At 38.9% G+C, this 24,573-nt stretch overlaps 1 protein-coding gene across 1 annotated transcript; it reads right to left on the bottom strand.

Annotated features, from left to right (window-relative positions):
* Positions 1-2,146: 2,146 nt before the first annotated feature.
* Positions 2,147-22,739, bottom strand: LOC149300567 (kinesin-like protein KIF27). Its single transcript, XM_089485048.1, has 17 exons — positions 22,442-22,739; positions 17,142-17,342; positions 16,085-17,034; positions 13,149-13,292; positions 11,676-11,885; positions 10,438-10,619; positions 10,128-10,255; positions 9,296-9,451; positions 8,740-8,945; positions 8,093-8,290; positions 6,670-6,783; positions 5,832-6,008; positions 4,737-4,952; positions 4,141-4,347; positions 3,501-3,699; positions 2,915-3,163; positions 2,147-2,607 (listed from the first exon to the last, which is right to left on the bottom strand). Exons 1-17 carry the CDS (start codon positions 22,737-22,739, stop codon positions 2,147-2,149), a joined length of 4,296 nt encoding a protein of 1,431 aa, XP_089341174.1.
* Positions 22,740-24,573: the final 1,834 nt, after the last annotated feature.

The following is a 24,573-nucleotide window of genomic DNA, read 5'->3' as shown; positions in this document are numbered from 1 at the left end:
CATACATTTACTGGTGCCTGTAACAGTTGCAGCCAGGAAAATCTGCAATGGGTACCTCTATTTCCGTCACCAACGACCCCTAAAATTTATAAACAACCCATTTTGTGAAGCCTTACTGGGGAGTGATAAGCATGGTGCGTGATTTTTAAGCACATGTCGGTATTCATCATAGCAGGAACGCCCTGGCGAGAAGCAAATATTGCATTCTGAATATCGTGAATCTCCAGATGTGGCAAATAAATAACACATTTTGAACCTCTCCTGAAAGATCAGGTTAAGTATTTCTCTTCTCTAAGTATTCTGTAGAGGGTCGCAATCGAAAATGACTTGCCTGGCCTGTCATGGGCCTGCCAGGATGGGAGGTGTTAGTCTGATGGGTGAGGGTGATAAACCCTGGCAGTATTCATAGACTGTAAGAGAGCAAGACAACCATGATGAAGACCAGCAAAGTTTGAGTTGCTGTAGTGAATGGGCGTACTGCAAGCATTTTGTATATTGAGGCAGTGTTTGGAGATGGGCTGAACGTGAATGGTGAATAAGAAGAGCGAATAGGGCTGTTGAGGCAGTGAGTCTGTGGAGTAGGGATGAGGTCCGCATCGTTGACGTGGGGGAGACTGTTGGTATGATGGAATGTCAGCAGTGGGGGTACAATAACAAGCTTCAAAAATCAGACATTCATGTAGAAACAAGGCAATTAGTGACACGATAATAGATGAAAGGTGAGAGATCAGTGGAAGAAAGCTAGACCATCAGCATCCACGTGATACTGTAATCCAGATGATGAAATTGGTTTGCCAAGGCAGTGCAAAATGAGAACAGGGGGGATCTAAGAACTTAATATTGGGGTACACCAACAAAGAGGAAGCAAGGAGGACGAGTTACTAAAAAAAGGGACACAATGTGCAAGTAAATAGGTAGGATAAGAAGCAAATGTCAAGGAGATCAAGATTATAAAGAGTTTGCAATAGAAGAGGTTAATCCACCATCTCACCAATTGGTGACTATTGGATTCAGCAGTTAGTAAATCATTTGTCACTTTAGCAAGAGCAGCCATATAAACAAGAAGGTTTGGAATCAAGAAAGCGGGCTCGCTTGAAAATAAAAGGAAGTAGAGAGATGGGATGGTAGTTTGCCAGACTGGTAGGGGCCAGCCAGAAAAAAATAGTTTGACCATTAGAATAAAACAGATTGGTTTATTTAAGACAAAAGAGATGTTTCTTATTAAACGCATGAGATTCCTTAAATTGCTCTCTATACATTTGGTCTTTCTCTCTACCAGCTTGTTTGCCTAGCATGATCTGTGTTTGGCCAAATACATCGCCGGCTCCGCAGTTTGCAAGCACAAGGTACTTGGCTCTATCCAGCTTCAGCACTGCTTTGCGCATGATTTTCATGGCATCTTACCAGACAGCACGCTTACACGATTAACACATTTTCAATCAGCTTCAAAAACCTATAGGAATTTCAGACAGCAGATCAGGCGTTGTGCTGCAGCATCTTTAGAACGTAGGCTTTTAATAAATAGATAATGGAAACCATTATTTATAGGCATTTCTATGAAAATTAAATAATCACACTTGTGTTACATACACTACCGTTCTAAAGTCCAGGGTCACATAGATATTAACTTGTTTTTTGGGGAAAAAATTTGTATACATTGTTGATGTTGTAAATGACTATTGCAGCTGGAAATGGCTGATTTTTAATGGAATAACTTCATAGGGGTACAGAGGCCCTTTATCAGCAGCCATCACTCCTATGTTCCAATGGCACTTTGTGTTCATTAATCCAAGTTTAGGTTTAAAAGGCTAATTTATCATTAGAAAACCCTTTTGCAATTATGTTACCAGTGACCAACAATTTAAACAGTAGTGTATCTGTCCCATCTAACTTCACTTCTCAAGAACCACGGACATGTTGGATTTTCTTATTAATATTTAATTAAAGGGAACCATAAGTTAAAGTAGTAAGGTAACAGCTGTTGAGGACAACATACACGAAATAACACTTCTATAAATGAGTGCAGCCTATCTGTAAATCAGTAAGTAAAGCTTTGATTTCAGGAATGGTCCATGATGTGTGCAAAACAAACAAAAAAAGACTGCTATATGTATAAGTGCTGTTCTTTGTAACACGCACAAAAGGATTAAACCTTAAAGTCTGTTGACTTTCGTGCAATTTCAATCGAATCAGCAGGAATGGAGCTGAAGCTAGAGCGTCGGGTCGATAGCTCTGACACCGATATCTGACGCAGGTCACGACGTGATAATTTGACTGGAGTCGAACGAAGTTGGGTTATGTTAGAAGCTACTTTTGACATCTGAGGTGTGAACTGGGTTTGAGGTTTTATACGGTGTTGTTCCTCTAAGTCACCTGTATCATCTCCACTGGAAAAGTGCCTTCTATTTTGCCTGCGTGATTCAGAAAACTGCTCATCAGCTTCTGAATTATTCCCACCGGCTCTGTAAGCATTCTGCCGATGTCGAGAGTTTGGCATTTCTTTTGACTTTGTGTTTGGCTTGTTTTCAGGTTGGAATAACATCTGTTGTTTAGAAACAATTGATGCTATGTCATCCTCTCGTTGAAGTCCATCTCCTGGCCCACTGTCTGAAAAAGAAAGCATCCAAGTTAGAATTACTTTTGTTGAAGGACAATGGCTCATTTCATTAGCGCTGTCCAGTAACAAGTATTGTGCATTGTGCTCAGGCCCAGGTCATTTCATATACATGAACAATTGTAAGGGGCTGAGGTCCCTATGTCTTGCAAGGTAACTGAACTTGGTTGTGGGAGCCGTCATCAGACTTGATTTTAACCATGTTGGGGCACAGTTGGTGACTGGCAATGCCAAACATGCTTGGAGATTTGGACCCAGTGACAGCCGGTTATTCCTGCGTGGTCTTCAGTTGATACCTACCAAGTTTCTTTGCAGGAAGTTCCGCTTGATCCTGAATCTGTTGGCACCTATTGGATTTTGTAAGTAGAGCTGTGACATGGAGCAGATACTTACTTTTGGGAATAGAAGCATTCACTTCTCCAACAACCTCCTTTAATTTCTTTTTAAACTCCCGGCTGGTTTTCTTATAGAAGAAAAGCTCCTTTTCTAGCTCCTCAATTTTGGCTTCATAGGCCTTAATGCTTGATGCAGAGACTGTGCCATCATTATCTGAAATAAACACAAGTTAATGAAGTTAGGTTTTCATCCTCTGCGAATCACTCAGGAGTTCAACTATTTTCAAAACTGGATCTCCATTAAAGGGAATAATTGTACCATTTTCCAGTGATAGTTTTAACAAGGCACTGTTTAGAGGCTAACATGTTGATGAGCTATGTATAGGTAACATTATTATGCATAGCACATATTAGCTGCTTAGTATGAGTACCTATGAACCTACAATCCCTACCCATTTTGAAGTTAATTGGACTATGAAGGTCCTATTCCATGCTAGTGATTACCAATATGTGGTGTTTGGCATGTCCAATGCATCATTAATACACATTACCTTTAAAGTGCTGCAACAGCAGCTGCATCTTCTGCTCATGCTCCTTTTGCTGCTGAGTCAGCTGTCGGTCGCTTTGTAGAGTAAGATGCTCCAACGCAGATTCCAGCTCTCTCACTATACTCTCCAGCTCAGTGACCTTCATTGCCAGCTCTTGGGACTGCATCTGCAGTTTACGCTGCGACTCACGCAGGCTTACAACCTGTGGAGAACCAAAAGCACTCAGTCAAACGAGATGACACACTGTGTATTCTGTTACATCACTGCGATAGTGCTATTGTTTATGGGAGCTTACGATGTGCAATGAATAAGCGAATGAATGAAAATAACCTCTCTCTTAAGAGAGCTTTTTGTTGATCACCGACTGGTTGCACATCACTAAATGATGGCATTCATGGATAACAATATCAGCACGTTATCAGAATCACTGCAATTCTCTGAAATGGTAATCATTATGGTTAGTATGAATGCATGTGCTAATGGAGTTTTGAAATTATCACTTTTAAAACATATGTATTTATACTGAATTACATAAATAGATTGTAGCTGCAACAGTGAACTAAGAAAAGCTCACAATTATATTTTAGCCATCAGCAAAACAGTCTATTACGTATAGAAGGCAATTTAAAAAAATATATCAGACCTTGTTGAAGTATCTGACAAGGATAGATCTGGTCTCGGGTGGTGAGAGAGAACTAAATTTCTCAATCACGTTGGTTTCACTTTGTGTGAGTATCTGAGTAGAGTCTTTCACAGACTGCTGCCGTCTCTGAATGCATTCATTCTTGTACTCAATGGCTGCCTCCAGTGCATCTATGCCTTCTTCCAGCTGGAACAGGACGTGTTCTTCCTGGGGGAACAAACAGTAGTGAGATGCACCAGTGTCTGAGTGCAGCTTGGAGGGAACATCTGCTGGGAATGGAGGGGTTTTTCTTCTATGGGAAAAGTCCTATGACATAGATATTCAGAGATGGCGTAGTAACTGCTTTACAAATGTATCAGAAGCCTGTGGCACTCAGGATAACATACTTTTCAATATACACATACCATGCCACCTAGATACAAAGCTTTACACTAAACTATGAATTCATTGAGGCTAAAGGGCTTTGTCTTCAATTGGGTGGGGATTAGTTATGTCCAATTTTCAATCAAGAGAATATCAATTATTTCTCAATATAAATAAACAACACACATGCTTCCTTTTAGAATAGACATGAAAGAACTCCAGCAAAGATGTACCTCTTGGGACAGCACTCTGCCATTTTTCAGTTTCTCATCCAGGCTGTCTCTTCTCTGTAGGAGTTGATCCCTTTCCTTCTGTAATATTTTGATCTCCTCAGACACTTTTCTCTGCTCCTCTGCATCACCGCTTTTCAGTTTTTTTGTTTTATCAGACAGTTCACTCTCTAAAACGCTCAGACGAGTTGACAGCTTTAACATGTCGCTGTTTAGAGCCTAACAATATGATAAGATATATGTATAAGCATGATTATACGGCACAGCACATTTCTGTCCTTTATACTGCGTCTATAAACAATAGTACACTATTGTCCTTCTATGATTTACTAATCAGAAAGCAAGATGCTAAGGGTGTATGAGCTCATTACAGGGAATGCATGGGCCCTGGGCAGTAGCCCATTTTGCTCTGTGTAAAGAAAAGGGACCACAAGCCTTTTTGTTTGATACGACTATTTGTATTGCAGTTTGGGGTAGCCGTATTAGTCCAGTGTATAAGAATGCAAAAAAACAGAATGTTGCAGAATCTTGTAATACCTTTTTTATTGGACTAACAGTATTTAAAATAATAGACGAGCTTTCGGGAGTCCTCCCTTTATCAAGTCAAAAGCATTTCTGACCAAGCAAGTGAAAAACACAGTTTAAAACTGACCAGTACATGTTCTGATACAGGGTTAAAACAGGGGTTAAAACAACACGGTAGAGAATTTGCAGACAAAAAACTAAGAGGGTCGTAAATAGTAAATAGTGGCATATACTGCACAGATAAGGCTAGGGGGGAGCAGGGGTAAGCGTGTAGGAGAGAGAGAAGAAGAAAAAGGAAAAAAAAAAACCCACAGGTTATAGGACTATTTGTATGTGTCACTACATTCACAAAATGGAACCGTGAAGGTCTCTCTCCTTATACTTCTGTGGACACTTTAGAATCATGATTTCTAATACAATTCATCTAACCATATGCTCTATGTGCCAATTTCTTGATTTTTCCTGTGACTTTTTAGCAGGCCTTCATAAAGGGCGGAATTCCCATCTCTTCCCTTCTATCGGGATCTCCTCCATGGGTAAAATCTGAAGAATTAACTAAAGTTTCCACTGTACCTGGCTTGATCTGAGCTTTTTTATGTCTAGGTGGCTCTTCTCCTGGAGCAAGGATTCCATCTTACTAATGGTTTCTTCTCTTTTCTTTAATTCTTCCTCAAGTTCATTTAGCGCTTGTCGTTCCTTCAAGACTTTCTCGACCTCTTCATCGAGCCACTTCTTTTGTTCTTCTAGTTTCTGGGTTACAGAGACATTACAAAGAATTGGTTTACATTTTTCAAATTGTGCCAGGTATTAGCATGTACACAATTTTATGCCCAATAGTATAACATATCCCTATTCCAGTTATTCTTGCAGGGTGGGGTACCATTGCTCAAATGCTTGAGGGAATAATTCGTCATCTTACATTTTAACTCTTTATGGAATGGTCCCATACCACTATGTTTATGGTTGCTGTCACAAAGGGGTAACAGAACGAACAACACTACAGGTGATTAACGTGTATAATGCAGTCGCTAAGTTTATTAATGACATAGTAAGCAATACAGCCATGATAGGATTAGATTGGACTCGCCAAGATTGGGGTACTTTGACCTAGTGTAGTGTGATGGAATCCCCAATATTTATGCTTGAGGTTGTTATTCTTATATAGTATGTACTTGCTGGGTGTGAGCAGATTCCTTTCTTTGTTCTATCTATATAATAAAGTGTCCTAGCAATTTTAGTTCTATGTTTAACATCGCATAATGATACCTGACATTATTTATGATGCACGCATTGAAAAAGGAAAGCAAAAAGTTATTAGAAGTTTTAATAAAGTAGCCTAAGCCCTGGACTGGTTTAACGGACATGATCGGAGAAGGGGCAAAGTAGGTTAAGTATATAAGCGCACACTCACTATCTGCATCGGGTCTGGTATCCCAGCTGTACTCTTCTTTCTTCTAAAGGCTGCAAGCTCTTCATTTTTTAATTTTAACATTTTTTGTTGCTGTTCATTCTTTAGCTGGAGCTCCTGAATGAAACGGGTAAGCAAATGCATTTATCTGTGGGCATCATGCCACATTTAGAGGAAGCAAACATTGCAATGAATTACATTCACAAGTATAAGAGTACTGACTTAGTATCACATAATAAGAGAATCTGTTTATTTCTTTATGTATGACATACAATCTACTGCTTCAAACAAACAAGTAGGAGAAATGGCTCACAGACATCTAGATGCCCATAATCTGTACTTAGTCTCACAGAGGTCATTTTGAAACTATCTTCATGAACTTGGCCTGCTGTAGGCTAACACTGAAAAACATACCACTAGGTCTGGACGTTGTGTAACGTTAACGCATTTTAAGGAGTCAACCCATCTCAACAGATGTTGAGGAACAGGATATATGAACCATGGTGAGAGATCTAACACATTTACTAGCCACGCCAGGGAACCCGCATCCTTTTTTAAGGGCCACTTCCCAAAAAGTCTTAAAGGGCACAGATCTGCACAAATGTCAAATCTAGAATTCTCGAGTGTCACCTGACTTCAGTCAACAGAAACAATCCAACTATGATTAACCAAAATACACGAAGCTGCAAGTAGGTACCGTTCTTGTTTTTGGAGCCACCCTGCTTTGCCAGATTTTCTCCAGACATTTTAAGCCACTCTTTACAAATCAAATGAAACTCATCTCTAAACCTAAGCATTTGCAGATAAAGGTCCTAAAAACGTTATGATCCGTGGTTAGTTACTCTCTCAAGTTCATGGAGGACATTAGAAACTGTGTACTAAAGAACGCCTGCCTATCCCTAACTGCAAAGTGAGATGCCAAGCCCTCCCGTGAAAGAGTCGTATTCACTGCTTGTTTTGTAGGGTTTTTCCAATGAACCCATTCAGTAATGGTTAAATATTTTCTTCCCCAAATATTTTGTTCGCCTACAGCCACCGCAGTCCTTGAAGACCACCATAATCTTTATGTATTATCATTATTTATGAAAAGCAAGAACATTCTGCTTCAAAACTTCAGACAAAATATATATTTGCTTCCACAGAAAACAGGCATGTGATTTCTAGTCCATTACAGTCATTTTTATGAACTTTTCCCAAGTCTCAAAAGTAAGTTCAGTACCCTCTGTGACCAGATTTCATGACAACATAGAGTCCCAGGAAAAAAAATCCCCTTAACTTTGTTTTCCCGCAAATTATATCATTACTTTCAAATGGTACTGTTGTAGCCTACCATCTATTCTAATTTGCCATTGGCCCTATGAACATTTTGTCCTACCTGCATCATTGATATACACCCGTGGTCCTAACAATCCCCCGTAACCTTTACCTTGATTTGCTGCTGGTCCTTCTGGATTGCCAAGTCTAATTTCTTCTTTTTCTCCGTTTCATCTCTCAGTTTTTTTTGTAGTTGGACCTGTTGCTGTCGCATCTGATTGACGTTTTGTTCAAGGTTCGTCACACGCTTCTCATTGTGCACTGAAATAGATGCTAGCTTCTTTGTGTCCTGCTGTTTCTTCTGTAGCTCCTTCGCGGATTGAAGAAACAAATTATAACCAGAGATATATGCTGTGCAAGCTACATTATTGTGAATGCAAACTTTAGGGGGAATAAAATATTGGGAATTTGAGAGAAAATAAAACACGTTTTAATGGCTATTTCTAAAAAGCTTATGAAATTACTATACAGACTTCAAACTGGCTTATATCTCTATTAATTAGTGATTTTACATGGACTCCAGTCCATTCTACCAGTTAAAAAAAAAAAAAAATAGAAACATGCTCCTCGTGCCCTTTGCTGTTTCTACTAAACAAGTATGCGGTGTACTTAAGTATGCTCTCTTTGAATAACTCTGCAAAAAAAGCCCAAATTTGCTAAATGTATGTTGGGCTCATGAGCTAAGGTTAACCTATTTAAAAACACTTAAACGTTTCCAGGCACGAATCTATCATCATCGAGAAAACCAACTGAACGTACCTGCACTTTGAGTTTTGCTGCATCCATTCTCTTGCGGAAGTCTCTCTGGAGCTTTGCTTTTTGGGCAATGTCTCGAAGCTCTTTTTCCTCCAGCTCCTGCAGCTGTTTCTGCGCTTCTGCCAGGTCTGCCTTTGCCTGCTCCGCTTCCTGCTCCAGCTGGGATATCTTCTGCGAATAGTGTGATTTTATTAACTGGGCATCGGTGCCTTTAACAAGAAAAAGAAAGATGATCAAAATAGAACATCTGTAATCTAGCAATGAACCTTTCTATCTTCTATATTACTATATATATATATATGTTACTATAGTATTCGGTTTTTGCTAAGGATGGATGGGAGCAGCATACAAATAACAGTCTATAAGGCAGACACTCTAAATGAGAAGCAAGCACAGCAATTCAAACACAATAGGCGTACATATCTCTCAGTAAAAAGCACCAAAAGTATAAGGACCCTACTGGGTCAGCTATACTGTCTTTATGAAGGTTTGGTGATGACCGTCAATAGTGTCATCTCACAAGTAGAAAGAGTTCCCTCAACAGTAAGCGGGCACTTGCCTGTTTTCAGTAACTCTTTGATAAGTTCCTCTTTCATTTTTATATTGATGTTAAGCTCTCTCATCTTCTGTTTGGCATCTGCTAGGCGAAGTTCGGAATGTTTTAATCTCTTCATATTCAGCTCTTGACTCTCCTGGAGTGATACAATGGCTGTATCTGAAGCAACGGGATACAGAAAGATGTCAAATATGATATGCACAAGAGAACACAAGCACAAAACTAACATAACATGTTGCTGTTTACACGATCAATGATTTATCCTCTATACGGGACACTGGGGTGTTTTCATTAAATTTGCAGGAGAGTTGAACTTTTTTGACAAACGGACGTCTTATACGTCCGGGTTGATTTCTTATCGGTCATCTCACTGGTTTGACAATGCATTAAACATTGAGAATCTGTAAAAGCATATACCAGAGACTGGTATACCAGTCCGCAATAAACTAGCATCTGCTACAGAAGTAATAAACAAAAGTGTTTATTTAGGATGATTTGCTAAGTGAAACACGCAAAAAAGAATGACAACAGAGAATAAAGTTATAGGAGTATGTCACGGATGGAGCCATGGATGGATCTGCATCTCAGCTCTAAAGGCTTCAGGTTCAGTCTATACTAGCTATGAATAGAGGAAAGGAACATGCAACAAACATCAATATAATTACACCCGGGCCATTTAGGTCTTCTGTGAATAGACCCATCGGTGAAATGCTGCAAACCACATCTGTATGCTTGAAGCATGACCTCATAACCGTTTATTCCCAACACTGGACAGTGCTTATCGGTATCTGGCCTCGATGCACATAAAAGCAGCGTTCCTGATTTTGAAAGATACCTGAAACAGTCTCATCGTTTGAGAAGCCTTCACTCCTTGATAGAGGCTTGTGGGCTTGGTTTGGATCAGTATTTATTTCAGCCGTCTGCGGGGCCGGACTTCGTGTCCACGTCCGATTGATAGAGCGTCTGAGGAAGAAGCAGCGTGGAAACTAGTGAAGCAATGGTCTAGCTTAGAGATATGAAACTATAAATTATCGTCAATCATCAATACTGTGCTGTATCAGTTTTTAGATATGGCATTCCGAAACAGACGTACCTAAACATTCAGCAAAAAAAAAAAACAACAAAAAAACAGGTACCTAGCTCACCTAAATGGTGATTTCTTTCTGTTCTGTTTCTCCTTCTTATTATTTTCTTCATCGCTGTGGTCTGAGAATTTTTCATGCAAAACCTCATCCTGCTCTTCTATTAAATCTAGGAGCATCTGGCTGCGGGTTCGAAATCCTGCCACCACTCGCTCCAAGGAGTACGAAGGAGGACTGCTTTGCACCTACAGTTGAACACAGAATAAACGGAGAAAAATAGTCAAAGATTTGTTCTACAGAACTTCTAAAACTTTTAGAATCTGTCTGACACAGTAGTTTATGCGAGGCAGCTGTCCTCTGCTAGAAACAGTTTACAAATGATTATGATCCCGTTGTACAGTGATCAGGAACATGATGGCGCAATATAAATAATAATGATAATAATAATAATAAATCATTTTGCTAATAAACATTCATTCAGTCTGTTCCTCTCCAATAGCTGTAAACGCAGTGATTACTTGTCACAATTACATGTGAAAACTTGTCATATCTATACATGGTGTGTCACTTTCCCACTGATGAAATTAAATGCCAACAAGGTAAACCTAGCCAGCCAAAGCTGGGGTATCCGAAACCTCAGGTAAACCTAGCCAGCCAAAGCTGGGGTATCCGAAACCTCAGGTAAACCTAGCCAGGCAAAGCTGGGGTATCCGAAACCTCAGTTTAGCTTGCTCAATAATTTTGTAATCTAATGACAATCTGTGTATTTTTGTTCCTTTTCACGGTGTGATTACTTTCGATGGTGGGGTTAACTGTATTGTTATGACATGACGCGGTGTCCTAGCTGGTATCGAGTTCATTACAATAAGAAATTGTTAATCTTTGGTTTAAAGTCACTTAGAAATGTCCTTTTCTTTTTTTAAAGAAAATCAAATTCTACCCACTAAAATAACATGAAATGGGTCAGAAATTCAGTGTAGACGTGGTTAATGTTGTAAATGACTATTGTAGCTGGAAGTGACTGATTTTGAATGAAATATGTTCATAGGGGTACAGAGGCCCTTTATCAGCAGCCATCACTCCTGTGTTCCAACGGCACGTTGTGTTCGCCAATCCGAGCTTAAGTTTAAAAAGCTAACTAATCGTTAGAAAGCCCTTTTGCAATTATGTTACGCAGCTAGAAATTGCCTTGTTCTCCATGAAAACAGCTAAATGACCTCAAACATTTGAACAGCAATGTATTTACACACACAGTATATTATATCATTATGAAGGCAAACATAAAAGCGATGACCCCATACCTTTCTTTGCGATGGTTGGGTAGCGGATGCTTTGCCACTTAATGAGAGATGCTGAGATTGGCAATGAAGGGGTACACTGTAAGGTCTCTTAGATAGATTATTCTCTTCTTCATCTTTACTGCCATTTAGCGATGACAGGTTAGATGACATCTTCTCCAATTTATTTTTCAGTTCATCAATGAGAAGCTGTTGTTCAACAAGTTTTTCAGTCTAAAAAACACCCCAAAATATGGTTACTTATTAACCATTTACAGATGCTGTAAATATATTGTGTATTTTGCAAATACATTTGATTATATTAGTGATGTATAAATAAATGTAATCAGGTATATGGGTTTTGCATGTACTAAACTGTTTTGCTGCTGGGGTACCATATTACATCATTTTGATGGAAGATATTTTATTTGAATGAGAACCAAATATCAACATGCTTTTAACTTTTTTTTTTTTTTTTTTAACTGTATAATCTATTTTTGGAATTTAATATCAATATAGAAATTATACATGTAGAACATGATATGCAATATTGAGAACATTATAATATGTGTAATAATTAAATATCATTGTCATCCACAGTTTTTAATAATTTCTACTAATGAAGTATTATATATATATATATATATATATATATATATATATATGTAAAAGGGTGAAGCCGTATTAGTCCAGTAGACACAATGTCAAAAAATAGAGTATTGCAGAGTATGCGGTGATACCTTTTATATATATATATATATATATATATATATATATATATATTCTGACTCTAGCATTATTGCAGCTGCATTGTATTTTTATTGTTTTCTCTCATCCAAAAAACACCAAAAATGAAGGCTCCTGAACAAGCACATCCTTTCTTAATTTTACTCTACTAAAAAAGACAAAAAAAAACCCCAAAACATTTTGGGAAGAATGTAAATTAATTATTACAGAACATTGTCTGTAACTATAATGTTTAGAAACATATGAAATTCTTTTCCCTTTTTCAATTTTCTTTTACTTATTCAAACTGGCAAAACTAAAATGCTAGCTTCCTTATGGACCTCTAGTTAAGTAACCGATTCCTTTAAAAAATAAAGTACGTAGACAGAATGATAGGTAGTCACAAACCCATATTAAATGTACATGCATACACACACCTACACTAAACATAATTTTACGGGGGAAATAGAATATGCATTATATGTTTTTACGATCGTAAAACAGATCTGCAAAGGCAGCTGAGAAAATGATCACTGTATTAATTGCAATGTCGTTTTGTAGATGCGCAGTATTATTGGTTTGTTTACAAGGTTTTTCCGGTATGAACCGAAATCTCAGCTTAACCAGTAATTTCCAATTGTACTATTTCAATAAGAAGAAAAAAACAAAAGGCAAAATGAACGTTCACACACATTTTATGAACCCAGGCTATTTAACCTCTTTAAACGGACACTGGTTTTATGGTTTTGAAGGCAGTTGATGTAACTGTACCTGAATGTTCTTCGTGTGCTCTGTCTCCTGCATATACGTTTGATATTCCTGCTTTTCCTGCAGCAGCGACTGGATCTGGCCATGCAATTCTTTCATTTCCAGCTCCTTTCTAGCAAACACTTCTTCATCCGTTGCCAGGGCTTCCTTCAAATCAACAGGTAAGCAATGTCGTTCAATCGTACCAGTGATTGCTATTTGTCATTTGCAAACGTACGCAGGCATGGACACAAAAGGTGCTGTCATCAAGTTCTGCGCTAGTCTCTATTAATTATGGGAACTGGAATTTAACATTCACTCAGAAAATATCAGACGAAATGGTTCTGCACTGTGATTATTAGTTGTTATTTTATTTTTAAGCGAGATGGAATTACTGAATCCAGGTTCTAGATTTCTCAATGAAATATGATGGAGTCCAAAAGGCTCAACCATATTTTAGAATGATAGTCATCTAAGGGGCTCGGGGACAAAAATCCATTTTACCCTTTGTAACAATTGCTTCCTAAAATTATAAAGCATATTATTATTATTATAATAATAATAATAATATGTTCGCTGATACGGCGACAAATAACTCAATACCGTTTTTACGTGTTGTTATTTCTTTAACAAATGTAAATCGGAAGAAAAATCTGACAAGTAAATCAATTTGAAATAAAAGCACTATACAAGATAACAATATTTTCGACAAAAACATGCCTTACAAAATCAGATATGTACACGTTATAAATAAAATCAATGCAAAAATAAACACAATTTAAAAAAGGGAAGAAATTGCATTGGTTAAAACGCTAGAAAATGATATAAAATCCTTATACCGTAATAGGCATTCTAACAATGCTACGCAATTCCTGATCAAATCAGGAGATTATATATATATATATATATATATATATATATATATATATATATATATAATCTCCTGATTTGATCTGATTATATATATATAAGAGAGCGAGCAGGGGGTGTTTTTATGTAATGTAAAATCATATCATCTTGGAGATTCTTGCCTTCTTGTTGCTATAATATGTTAAAACATTAGTAATATCTCCATTTTTTTTTTTTTTTATTGTGCAATTTCTGGGGAATTAACAAATATAGTTGAATGCAATGCACTGCTATGTACTAGATTGTTTTGTTTATGTCGCATTTCGGATTATGTATTTATTTTGTACATGGGTCTCCTTTTAGGATTATGAAGCACACACAAAAAAAAATAATAAAATCGAACGCTCATTTTTCTCAAACGCGTTTTGTGAGTAAAAGTGGTTTGAAAAAAAAAAATAACAAAAGGCGGACTGTCGGGGACAGTGTGGTTGACACAGAATAAAAGGCCAAGAAGCAGTTGCTTAGAAACCCCCGATACACATAATAACTGGGCTTTTTCCAAATGGACTCAGAGTAGATGTATATCCAATCAGCGCTCCAAGGCTACGCTACCGAGACCAACAGAGAATCAGACAGCATGAAAATAGCTTATATAAACAAAATCCTTATTCTTGCCTTTTGCATAAACGCATCACATTTAAAAGGGAAAACTAAATTGCACTAGTTTGTACATTTTTGAGATGACGTATGTCTCTTCTTCACATATAGAGGGAAGATCATTGGATTCCTTTAAAATCCATTTTATCTTATCATTATGTTATTCGGAAATCTCTACATACAGTGCCTTGCAAAAGTATTAACCCCTGTTGGCATTTTTCCTATTTTGTTTCATTACAACCGCAATTAAATGGATTTCATTATGGCAAGTGTAAATAAACTGAGATCACGTGACGGATCATGTGACCCTTGGCTTGCACACCGGTGGACTTTAACTATGTGACTTCTGAAGGTAAATTAGGGCAAAGGGGTTGAATACGTATGCACGCACTTTTCCGTTTTGTTTATTTCTTAGAATTTTCTTCATTTCACTTCACCTATTTGGACTATTTTGTGTATGTCCATTACATGAAACCAAAAAAAAAAATCCATTTTAATTCCAGGTTGTAGTGCAACAAAATAGGAAAAATGCCGAGGGGGGGAGGGGGGGTTGAATACTTTTGCAAGGCACTGTAAGTTGCTTTTGAAAACTACTATTAGAGCCTAACCTTGCCCCTTACTTGGCTTTAATGCTATCGTAACGCCAGGTTTGAACTTTCTTCTGTATATGAAATCAGAAGGTGAGGAAAAGTATAAGGGTCAGCATAAGGCCTTTGTGAACCGTCACGGTTTGTGGTTCTGAATCCATGACACGCGTTTTCACCGAAGAGCTCTATAGAATTTAGAAATAATGGAGAGTAAAGCAAACCCGTCTCCACTAATACAAAAATGGATATTTGCCATATTGCTTCCGGAAATTATATCAAGTTTCTGAAACCGACGATCAGAGGTTTTGTTCTGTACTTAGCTGTATTGAGTACCCCTAAAGAAGGGTCATATCATGTCTTGAAAACCTATGTGACTCTATATCTTACTTAATAAACAAACAATGATCCACTAAAAGCTATCGCATATGTCTCTATTAAAAAAATAAGCTGTCATTTCTTATACATAAAAAGTACAGAATGATGATATTGCTCACAGAAGTCACTCTGTGGAACAAACTGATCAACTTGAATTCTGTTGGGATAAATATTTTTAATTATGTTAATGTTAAATATGTTATACAAACTATTTACAAAAGTGTGTAAATCTTCCTTTACTTACTATAGCGAATGCACGGAGGTTACAGACACACACAATATGAAAAGCGGCTTCACCAAAGCTGGGTATAGACCCTAATAATTTAGCACTACAGAAAGATAAAATATTATGGAACCGAACCGTTGGAAATGACAAATTACATTATTCATTATACTAGGGCAATAATACGTTTTTCCTATTTCAAAGTGCATTAAAAACACAAGCTTTGATTGGTCAGTTCTACAAAATACGTAAATACTCATTTGAAGTACCTGGCATTTCTTCAGTTCCCTTTTCAGCTGTAAGATGGTGATGTGATGCGGTTCTTCTCTGTCTTCTGCAGTATCTCTGCCTGTTACAGCCGTCAATTCATTTCTCAAACCTTCGGCCATATTGAGCCAGTTCTGGAGCTTGTTCTTCTGGGGTTGTGTTATGCTAGGCACATCCTTCAGATCGAGAAGCAGTTCCAAAGCCTCCTCGGTACAGTGTCTGTAGTTAAAGCACTCCATTTGCAAGTGCCCTATCTGCTCCTCCAGACAGCGTATTTTGTCTTTATCCTGGCTCCACTCCTGAGATACTTGGCTTATTCGGCTCACTCTGTTACTTTGCTGATTTTGCAAAGCTTCTCGTAATGCTTTGATTTCTAGTTCCATTTCATCAATTCTGTCCCAATCGGGGTTATAGTTTACTATAGGTTTGTTCTTGATATTTCTAGCTCGATTCGCATATTTAAGGGAGTTCAAAGACTCATCAAAGTTAGAGGAGGAAGGGCTAATGCATGTAATCATGACAGTTTTGGCATTTCCCCCCAAAGAGTCTTTTAGGATACGTGTGATTTTAGCATCTCTGTAAGGCACATGCGCACCTTTCCTTTTAGGATCGGCCAGGGCACTTATTACATTTCCCAGGGCCAGTAACCCACTGTTAATCTGGATGGACTCTTTAAATCTTTCCCCGGTGTTCCCAGTTTTTGTCACTCTTTCAGACCCTGCTAGATCAACAAAGTGAAACTTTGAAGTGATCATCTGCACTGAGCTGTTGTTTGTATGGTCAGTATTTGAGGCTCTTTGCTGGCATATGCTAATGGTGAATATGGCATGGGAGCGGCTGGAGTACTCATTCATTTGAGTTGCGCTGGTATGCCGGGCAGCACTGCCAGTTTCTAGCAGACTCATGACTTCATCAGCACTTTCCACTTGGCATTCCTTGGCACCAACAATAACTTGAAAGACCGACAAAAAATAGTGTTAGTAAACTCTCGTACACAACTGAAATAATTCCCTAATGCAGAATATCTATCTTCTATAAAAACAACAAACAGAAGCACACCTGTGTTGCCCTTTTCGTCTTCTCTGATGTGGAGATCTTTTGCGCTGGTCTCCAGTTCTAGAAGGTCCCGCAGCTCTTCTCGATACACCTCAATGTAAGACACTTTAATACTGAAGTCAACATTGTGATGTTCAGATACACTCTCGAACAGCTCTTGGATGGCACGGGGAATAATACCCATATCTTCTTCTGGCACAGAAGCTAATAAAGAAGGAAAGTTACAGTTTTAAATGCTATACAGAAGATGGCATGTTACCGATATACACACACATACTTTTTGTACAAGGCATATTAGGAGCCAGGAAGTGATGAGGATAAAGTAGTAGTATGTGATATTCTCACTGTTCATAAGGAGTAGAAGTATTTGATATTAACCGGTCCGCTTTCCTCATTTCTGACAGTCACATGACCTTGGGGTCCATTGTACTTTTACCCATGCACTAAAGCTCGAAAGAGAAAAGATTACTACGGTACATTATTAGCCACATGTGTAATATTTGCTTGAGTTTATCGAACGCATGAAGACCGCTGTCAGCAAGCTGTTTCTTTAATCAGCCATGCACACACACAAAGCAAAGTTACTTACTTTCTTGCTGCGCGTCTTCTCACTTTTCCCAGCACAGCCGCTAGAAGCGTCCGTAAAACGCTGTTGGATCCAAGCGGCAGAAGCAAGGATCCAACAGCAAATTATGGACAATATGCCTATACTCTCGACCGCTCTGCAAATCGGGAAGTGAAAAGACACACATCCGGAAGTAACTCTGCTTTTTTTTTTATGGAATCCCTTAAGATAACAATTGCCATTTTTGTCTGGCTCCTATATCCAAAGAACAGCCTTTTATTGTGTAAATAGTACAATTTGTGAGATGAGTGGCTGCAATGTGGATTATTAGAACTATTAGAGCAGAATTTGCATTCCGGGCACACACAAGTGCAAAAGAGATCTCATGTTCCCCTACAATTTACAATAAATAAATTAAAAAAAAATCACACATAACAGGATTAAAGCCATTTCATGCATTATCCCCTGAAGGACCAGGATGTTTCTTATTTTTTGTACCCTCCGTGACCAAGGTCGTTTTAACACTTTTGCGGTGCTTGTGTTTAGCGGTAATTTTCTCCTCTCCCATTTCGTGTACCCACACAAGTTATATATTGTTTTTTCGGGACAAGAAGGGCTTTCTTCAGATACTATTTTGATCATATAATCTTATTTACTATAAAAAAAAATAATTAAAAAACTGCTAAATAGATTCTATTTGTTCTGAGTTCAAAAATACCCAATGTTTTTATGTTTTTTTGCAAGTTATAGGGCAATGAGTACAAGAAGCGTTTTGCTAGTTCAAAACCGTTTTATTTTCCAAATCTGGTCATTCTGCCCCATGTGCTATTTGGGACAATTCGGTCAATGCAATTTACCCCCATCAAACCGTGTATTTCGGAAAACCAGATACCCCAGGGTGTTTCAAATGCTGGTATTTTACCTCTTTACATGCACTAATTCTACCACTACCCTTTGTCAAAGTTTGTGGTATCATTTATTTTGTGTGCTCTTTTTCACACACACTGTATTTTAAACATTAATTTACAGCCCTTGGTATATGTAACTGTCATACAACACCTCAATACGTGTTTAGCAACATCTCCTGAGTACAGTGATACCACAGATGCATTGTCTGGTTGCTTGGGGGCTAAAAGGCCCCCTTTTCATTTTGACATTCTGCATCTGCGTCTATGCCCTATTTGGGACATCTTTGAACCCGGCTGATGGTGACATCACTGCATAATTATTTTTAAATGTAACCACTTTTTTTTTTTTTTTTTTAACATATAACGTATTGGCTCGGATATAGGCCGCACCCGAATATAGGCCGCACCCTAAAAGTTTGGTGCTTTTTTAAAGAAAAAGTTTTTTAATAGATATGCTGCCACTCTGCCCCCCCCAGATATGCTGCCACTCTGCCCCCCCCGAGATATGCTGCCACTCTGTCCCCCCCCGAGATATGCTGTCACTGCCCCCCCCCCAACTTACCAGAGCAGACTCCCGGGTGTCTTGCGGAGCCGGCGGGGGACATCTACGCAATACAACTTCCGGTTCCGGCACTCAGCGGATGTGCCGGCACCGGAAGTTGTATACGCGTATTGCGTAGATGTCCCCCGCCGGCCCCGCAAGACACCCGGGAGTCTGCTCGGGTAAGTCTTGGGGAGAGGTAAAACGCATCGTGCGGACGTTCACCGACTGCGGCGATGCGCGTAAACGACCTCCGCTGCCGGCACGTCTGCACGATGTGCTTTAACATTCTCCCTTGCCGGGACTCCCCTCGTGGGAATTCCCGGCAAGGGAGATTGTTAAAGCACATCGTGCAGACGTGCCGGCAGCGGAGGTTGTTTACGCGCGCGTCGCCGCAGCCGGTGAACGCCTGGGCGATGCGCTTAGACAATCTCCCGTGCTGGCACTCCCCCCGTGGAAAGTGCTGGCAGGGGACGCTGTCTGAGCGTATCGGAGAGTAGGATACAGGTCCCCTGGACCGCTGCGGGGGATCTGTATCCTAACCCTGCTGCCTGCCCGGAACTGCATGTCCCGGGCGTCAGGTGCTAGACCCCGAATATAGGCCGCACCCCCACTTTAAAGACTTAAAGTGGGGGGGGAAAGTGCAGCCTATATTCGGGCCAATACGGTATTTTACAAATCACATTGTAATTATAAAGCTTGACTCCATTGACTTGCGTGGTTAAATGTAGTACCTGTATTCAACCCGTAGGGGAGCCCAGAGTTCTCAGGAGAGACCTTCTTGGAAACTCATTTTTTGAAGGTATGCCACCATCTTGCAAGAGGCAAAATCACTCACAGCGACAACTGTGACTGCTCTCCAAAGCTGTTACAGTATGCCTTCGGTTGGGTTTTCAGTGTCGGTGAATGCCTCAATATCAAGGCATTTCAGCAACACCAGGGCCCTTGCTGCAGATCCCTGTTTAAGCGAAGAAAGAGATCTTAGATTGCTTTCTAAGCTTATTTAATGCCATGATGTGCCAGACACATATTTTTTTTGCTGCCAGAAGATGGAGGCTCCTATATAATATACTTAACTCAAACAATTGGAATACTTTGTAGATTCGTGTTATGAGAAATCCACAAATGGTCTCTAACCCCTGGTATTCATTTCTGATATACTGATTTACTTCTCATTTGTGCATAGACTTTAGCCAAACTTGGTTTATTTATACTGGAAGAAAAACACCCAAAAGAAGAGAATCTTACCCAGCTCACTATATAGAATAATTAGGTTAGGTAAAGGAAACTGCAACAGACGACTAATAGAGGATATTTTACATGGTCAGTGAAACTGATCTCCTCTATCTGCCATATGTTCTTACAACTGCAAGCACATCTAAATGCTAAGCGAAGAGGGCAAGAATAATGAGTGTGCAGCTTTATCATCGAAACAAGAAGACGTTCCTGTCTAAAAAATAAAGCGTACAACTGAAAGCACCTAATAAGAGAGAAAGGCCATGTAACTGACACCTAGCTCATCCAACATACTACCTGTAATAAATACTATTGTCTCTTTTTTTTCTTAAAGCTTGTGAGGTATAATACAACACAAAGTACCCAATAAGTGTTTCAGCCTAGGGTGAGAATACCTGGCTTAAATAAACACGGTAACCTGCGAATGTTCAGAGATCCCTCTTTTCTGCAGATTGTCCCAGACTGCAATGTGAACCCAAACTATAGAAAGGGATCTTACTAAGCAATGTGAAGACAATTAATTAAACGGTGGCAAGAAGACTTAGAAAATCTTCAAATTGTCATTAACACGGTTTTTATTAAGGGGTATATTGTTTCCTAAAACTCCTTGTTGTGTCTAGTTTGCCCATTGTATAGCGTTACAAAATAGCATAATAACGATGATGATAATAATAAATATATTTTGCCATATACTTGTTCAACCATAATTTTTATCCAACCCTCGCAAATTATGTTTTTTTTAAGGACAAATAAGATTTTTTTTTCACATATAGTTCAACAAACTGTACGCCACGTAAACATTTAACATGCAAGCAGTAATACATGCAAGTAGTTTGAGCATGCATCACATGTAGGTGATTGTGGAGTAATATATCGCAAAGTAAGCATATTATTGAGTTTAGGTGTATAAAAATCAAGCACATGGTGCAGCCATCTCTACAGACAAAAATTGGCAGTAGAATGGTCATACCGAAGTAACTTTAAACATTACAGTGTCATAGGATGCTACTTTTGCCACAAGTCGGTTTGTGAAATTTATGCCCTGCTATACATACCCCGGTCCACCATAAGCGCTAATATTGTGAAGTGGAAACGTCTAGGAGTAACAACACCTCAGAGAGCAGGGCTGCGGCATGCGGGAGTGCGTATCACAGACAAAATCACCTGTAGCATCACTCACTGCAGAGTTCCAAACTGCCTCTGGAAGCAACATTAGTCAAGAAGTCAAGAACTTCGTAAAATGGGTTTCCATGGCCGAGCAGCCGCACAAAAGCCCAAGATCACTAGGCACAATGGCAGGCATCGGTTGGGGTGGTGTAAAGCACAGAGCCACTGGACTTCGGTGCGGTGTAAACGTGTTCTCTGGAGTCATGAAACATGCCTCGCTATCTGGAAGTCTGAAGGATGAATCTGGTTGGAAAGATTTTGGGGTGGAAGAACTTGTGTGGCCCGCGACCTTAACCCCATTTAACACTTTTGTAATGAATTGGATCTCCGATTATGAGCCAAATCTTCTCGTACAACATCAGTGCCTGACCTCACAAATGCTCTTTTGGCTCAATAGGCACAAGTTCCAAAATCTTGTACGATACCTTCCCATTAGAATAGGGGGGGGGGCTCATTATATAAGCATGATGGTCAGGTGTCCACATTCTTTTGGTCATTCAGATTATTTTCCTGCATGCAGCTGACCACTACTGCTTAGCACTACAACTATTATGGCAGGGTCTTTTATAACAAAGACGCTATAATCTCCATCTTGATAAACCTTTTTTTTTGTGTTGAACACCCATTATTGCTATCCCCATACAAAACACTGTTTAAAAATTGGATTTTTTTTACTTTCAAAATATAGCTTTCCTTTGATCTTGTCACTGGCCATACAACGCTTTAACATTAGCATGGAAGCCAGTTGATAACAAACCTTGTGTTTCTTTATGTGATCCAGACGATTTATTAAGGGGAAGAAGAAAAATAAACACATTACAAAAGAGATATTTGATATTAATCGGCAAATGATTTAATGGTGTACACTTTGGATATTGAAACTCACCAACATGTCCTCCTCCAATTGTGTATGTCTTGCCAGAGCCAGTCTGTCCATAGGCGAAAACAGTAGCATTGTATCCTTCAATCAGCGACACCAGAAGAGGCTTAATACACGAACTAAACACATCATCTTGGCAAGCGTTCTTCCCAAACACAAAGTCAAACGTGAAGACGCGGTCCTTCCCAATAATGATCTGCTGTGTGTTGGGGACAGGTCTCACGCACACTTGGTGGTTATGAAGGATTTCTTTGGACAGCAGAGGACGGACTCTCACGGCCACTTTAACTGGAGTCTCTTCCATTGTGCTGCCGCAGCTCTCTCGAAAAGATGCCTTCTTTACTTTGTACAAATTCCTTACATTTTCTAAAATAGAATACATTAGCAAGTGTGAGCGGCTGCTAAGAACAGTGACAGCAAAAGACCTCAACCCCAGCCATTAAAACATGCAATTTAGTGATTTGAAGGCCCTGCGCTATATGCCAGGGTATTGGCGCCAATAACAAATGTACTGATTACTAGTTCAATTTGCTGTGTATCCATCTGAAAACTTTTGCTTAAATAGGAAGAATATTTTAAACATCTTTCAATCTGAATTAACCAGAACCTGGTAAAATCACGAGCTAGTGGGCAGGTATAGCATAGGTATACCTAAGTGTGTGATATATATATGTATATATATATACATACTTAAACACACACTTTATCTAGGACTGACTTGACATCTGTCTCAATGTGCTTTTAGTTTCTTCCCAGTGATGTATTAACTGCAATTTAAACAGGGCAATAAAAAGGAATTGACAGGAAAAAAAAACCCAGTCACTTCGATATATCAAATAGTCTCAAGATACTAATGATTTATGTAACTATTACGGTATATATAAGATGCATTTTTAAAGTAAACATAAAAACAAAAGGAATGCTAAAAAAAAAAGCAAAAAAGCTAGATATGAGTATTTTTTTTTTATTGCACACGGGGAGTATATTATAAATACAGGATGTACGATATTTACCGTTCAGTTACTCGCTTCTACCGGCGTTGTTATCCTCCCGTTGGTGACGTAGCGCTCTTGTTTTCTGCCGTTTCCCCGGCAACCAAATAGAACGTTACGAACCGCCCGCTCAGTACGGATACTCGCACGAGTCAAACACATTTCAGAGGGAAAGAACGCGTTACACTGCCTCTGGTGGCTAAGATACACCTGACGCCTAAACTGTCTCTCGATCATGTACTTAAACTCATTTGATGGGTTTTCTTTGTATTTTTTGAAAGAAAATTTAAAAACCGAAAAATCCTGAGATCATTATATATATAGGTTACATCCAACAAGGAAAACTGCCAAGGAGACAGTAGATCATAAGACTGTATTAGCATATAGTATATACTATATATATATGTATTGTATATACTATATATATATATATGTGTGTGTATAGTATATATATATACAATACACATATATATACATATACCGTGTGTGTGTATATATATATATATATATATATATTGCTATATAAGTAATGAGGTAAAATAATTTAGTGCTTTGGAATCTATCGGTATAAATGACATTTTTTTTCCACATGCATGTGGGGGATCTCTAGGGGCAGCCATTTGTGAAGAATGTTGTCCTAAAGACCTAGAAACACAGGGGGATCAGGAAGCGCAATGGTATGTCTCTCTCTACCTAATGTATCGGTTTGTCTTAGTCTATGAATTCTCATCTTGTCATACCCCTTGAATATATGTATTGTATTAAGCGCTGCATAAATAATAATAATAGTATGTGACTCTGAGGTAAAAGCAATGCTGCTTGTGCACTGTGTGAGCAGCCAGAAAGAAAGCTGTGGTAAAAGGGTGATGGAAGGCTGAGAGGTTAAGGGAGGGAGTGTGTATGTATGTTGGAGTGAGAGTGTATGTATATGTATATTATGTTTATTTTTTTATTGTTTGATAAGCTAATGTGTGCAGCATTTGATGTTATCCTAGAAAATCATCCGGAAAACAAGATCACGGAGATGCTGTTGGTGACTCTCTTCCCATACCTGGGAACTTTTGGGCTCTGACAGTATGTAGCACAAATTAAGCTTACCTAAGCTTTGATTTTTATTGTGCATGAATCAGGGCACACTAAACTTGG

This window comes from Sceloporus occidentalis, unplaced genomic scaffold (genome assembly GCF_023333645.1).
Source record: "Sceloporus occidentalis isolate IW3139 unplaced genomic scaffold, rSceOcc1.0.p SCAF_24, whole genome shotgun sequence".
Taxonomy (NCBI): Eukaryota; Metazoa; Chordata; class Lepidosauria; order Squamata; family Phrynosomatidae; genus Sceloporus; species Sceloporus occidentalis.
Note: the sequence above shows the minus strand (reverse complement) of the source record. Positions and strands in the feature narration are given on the sequence as shown.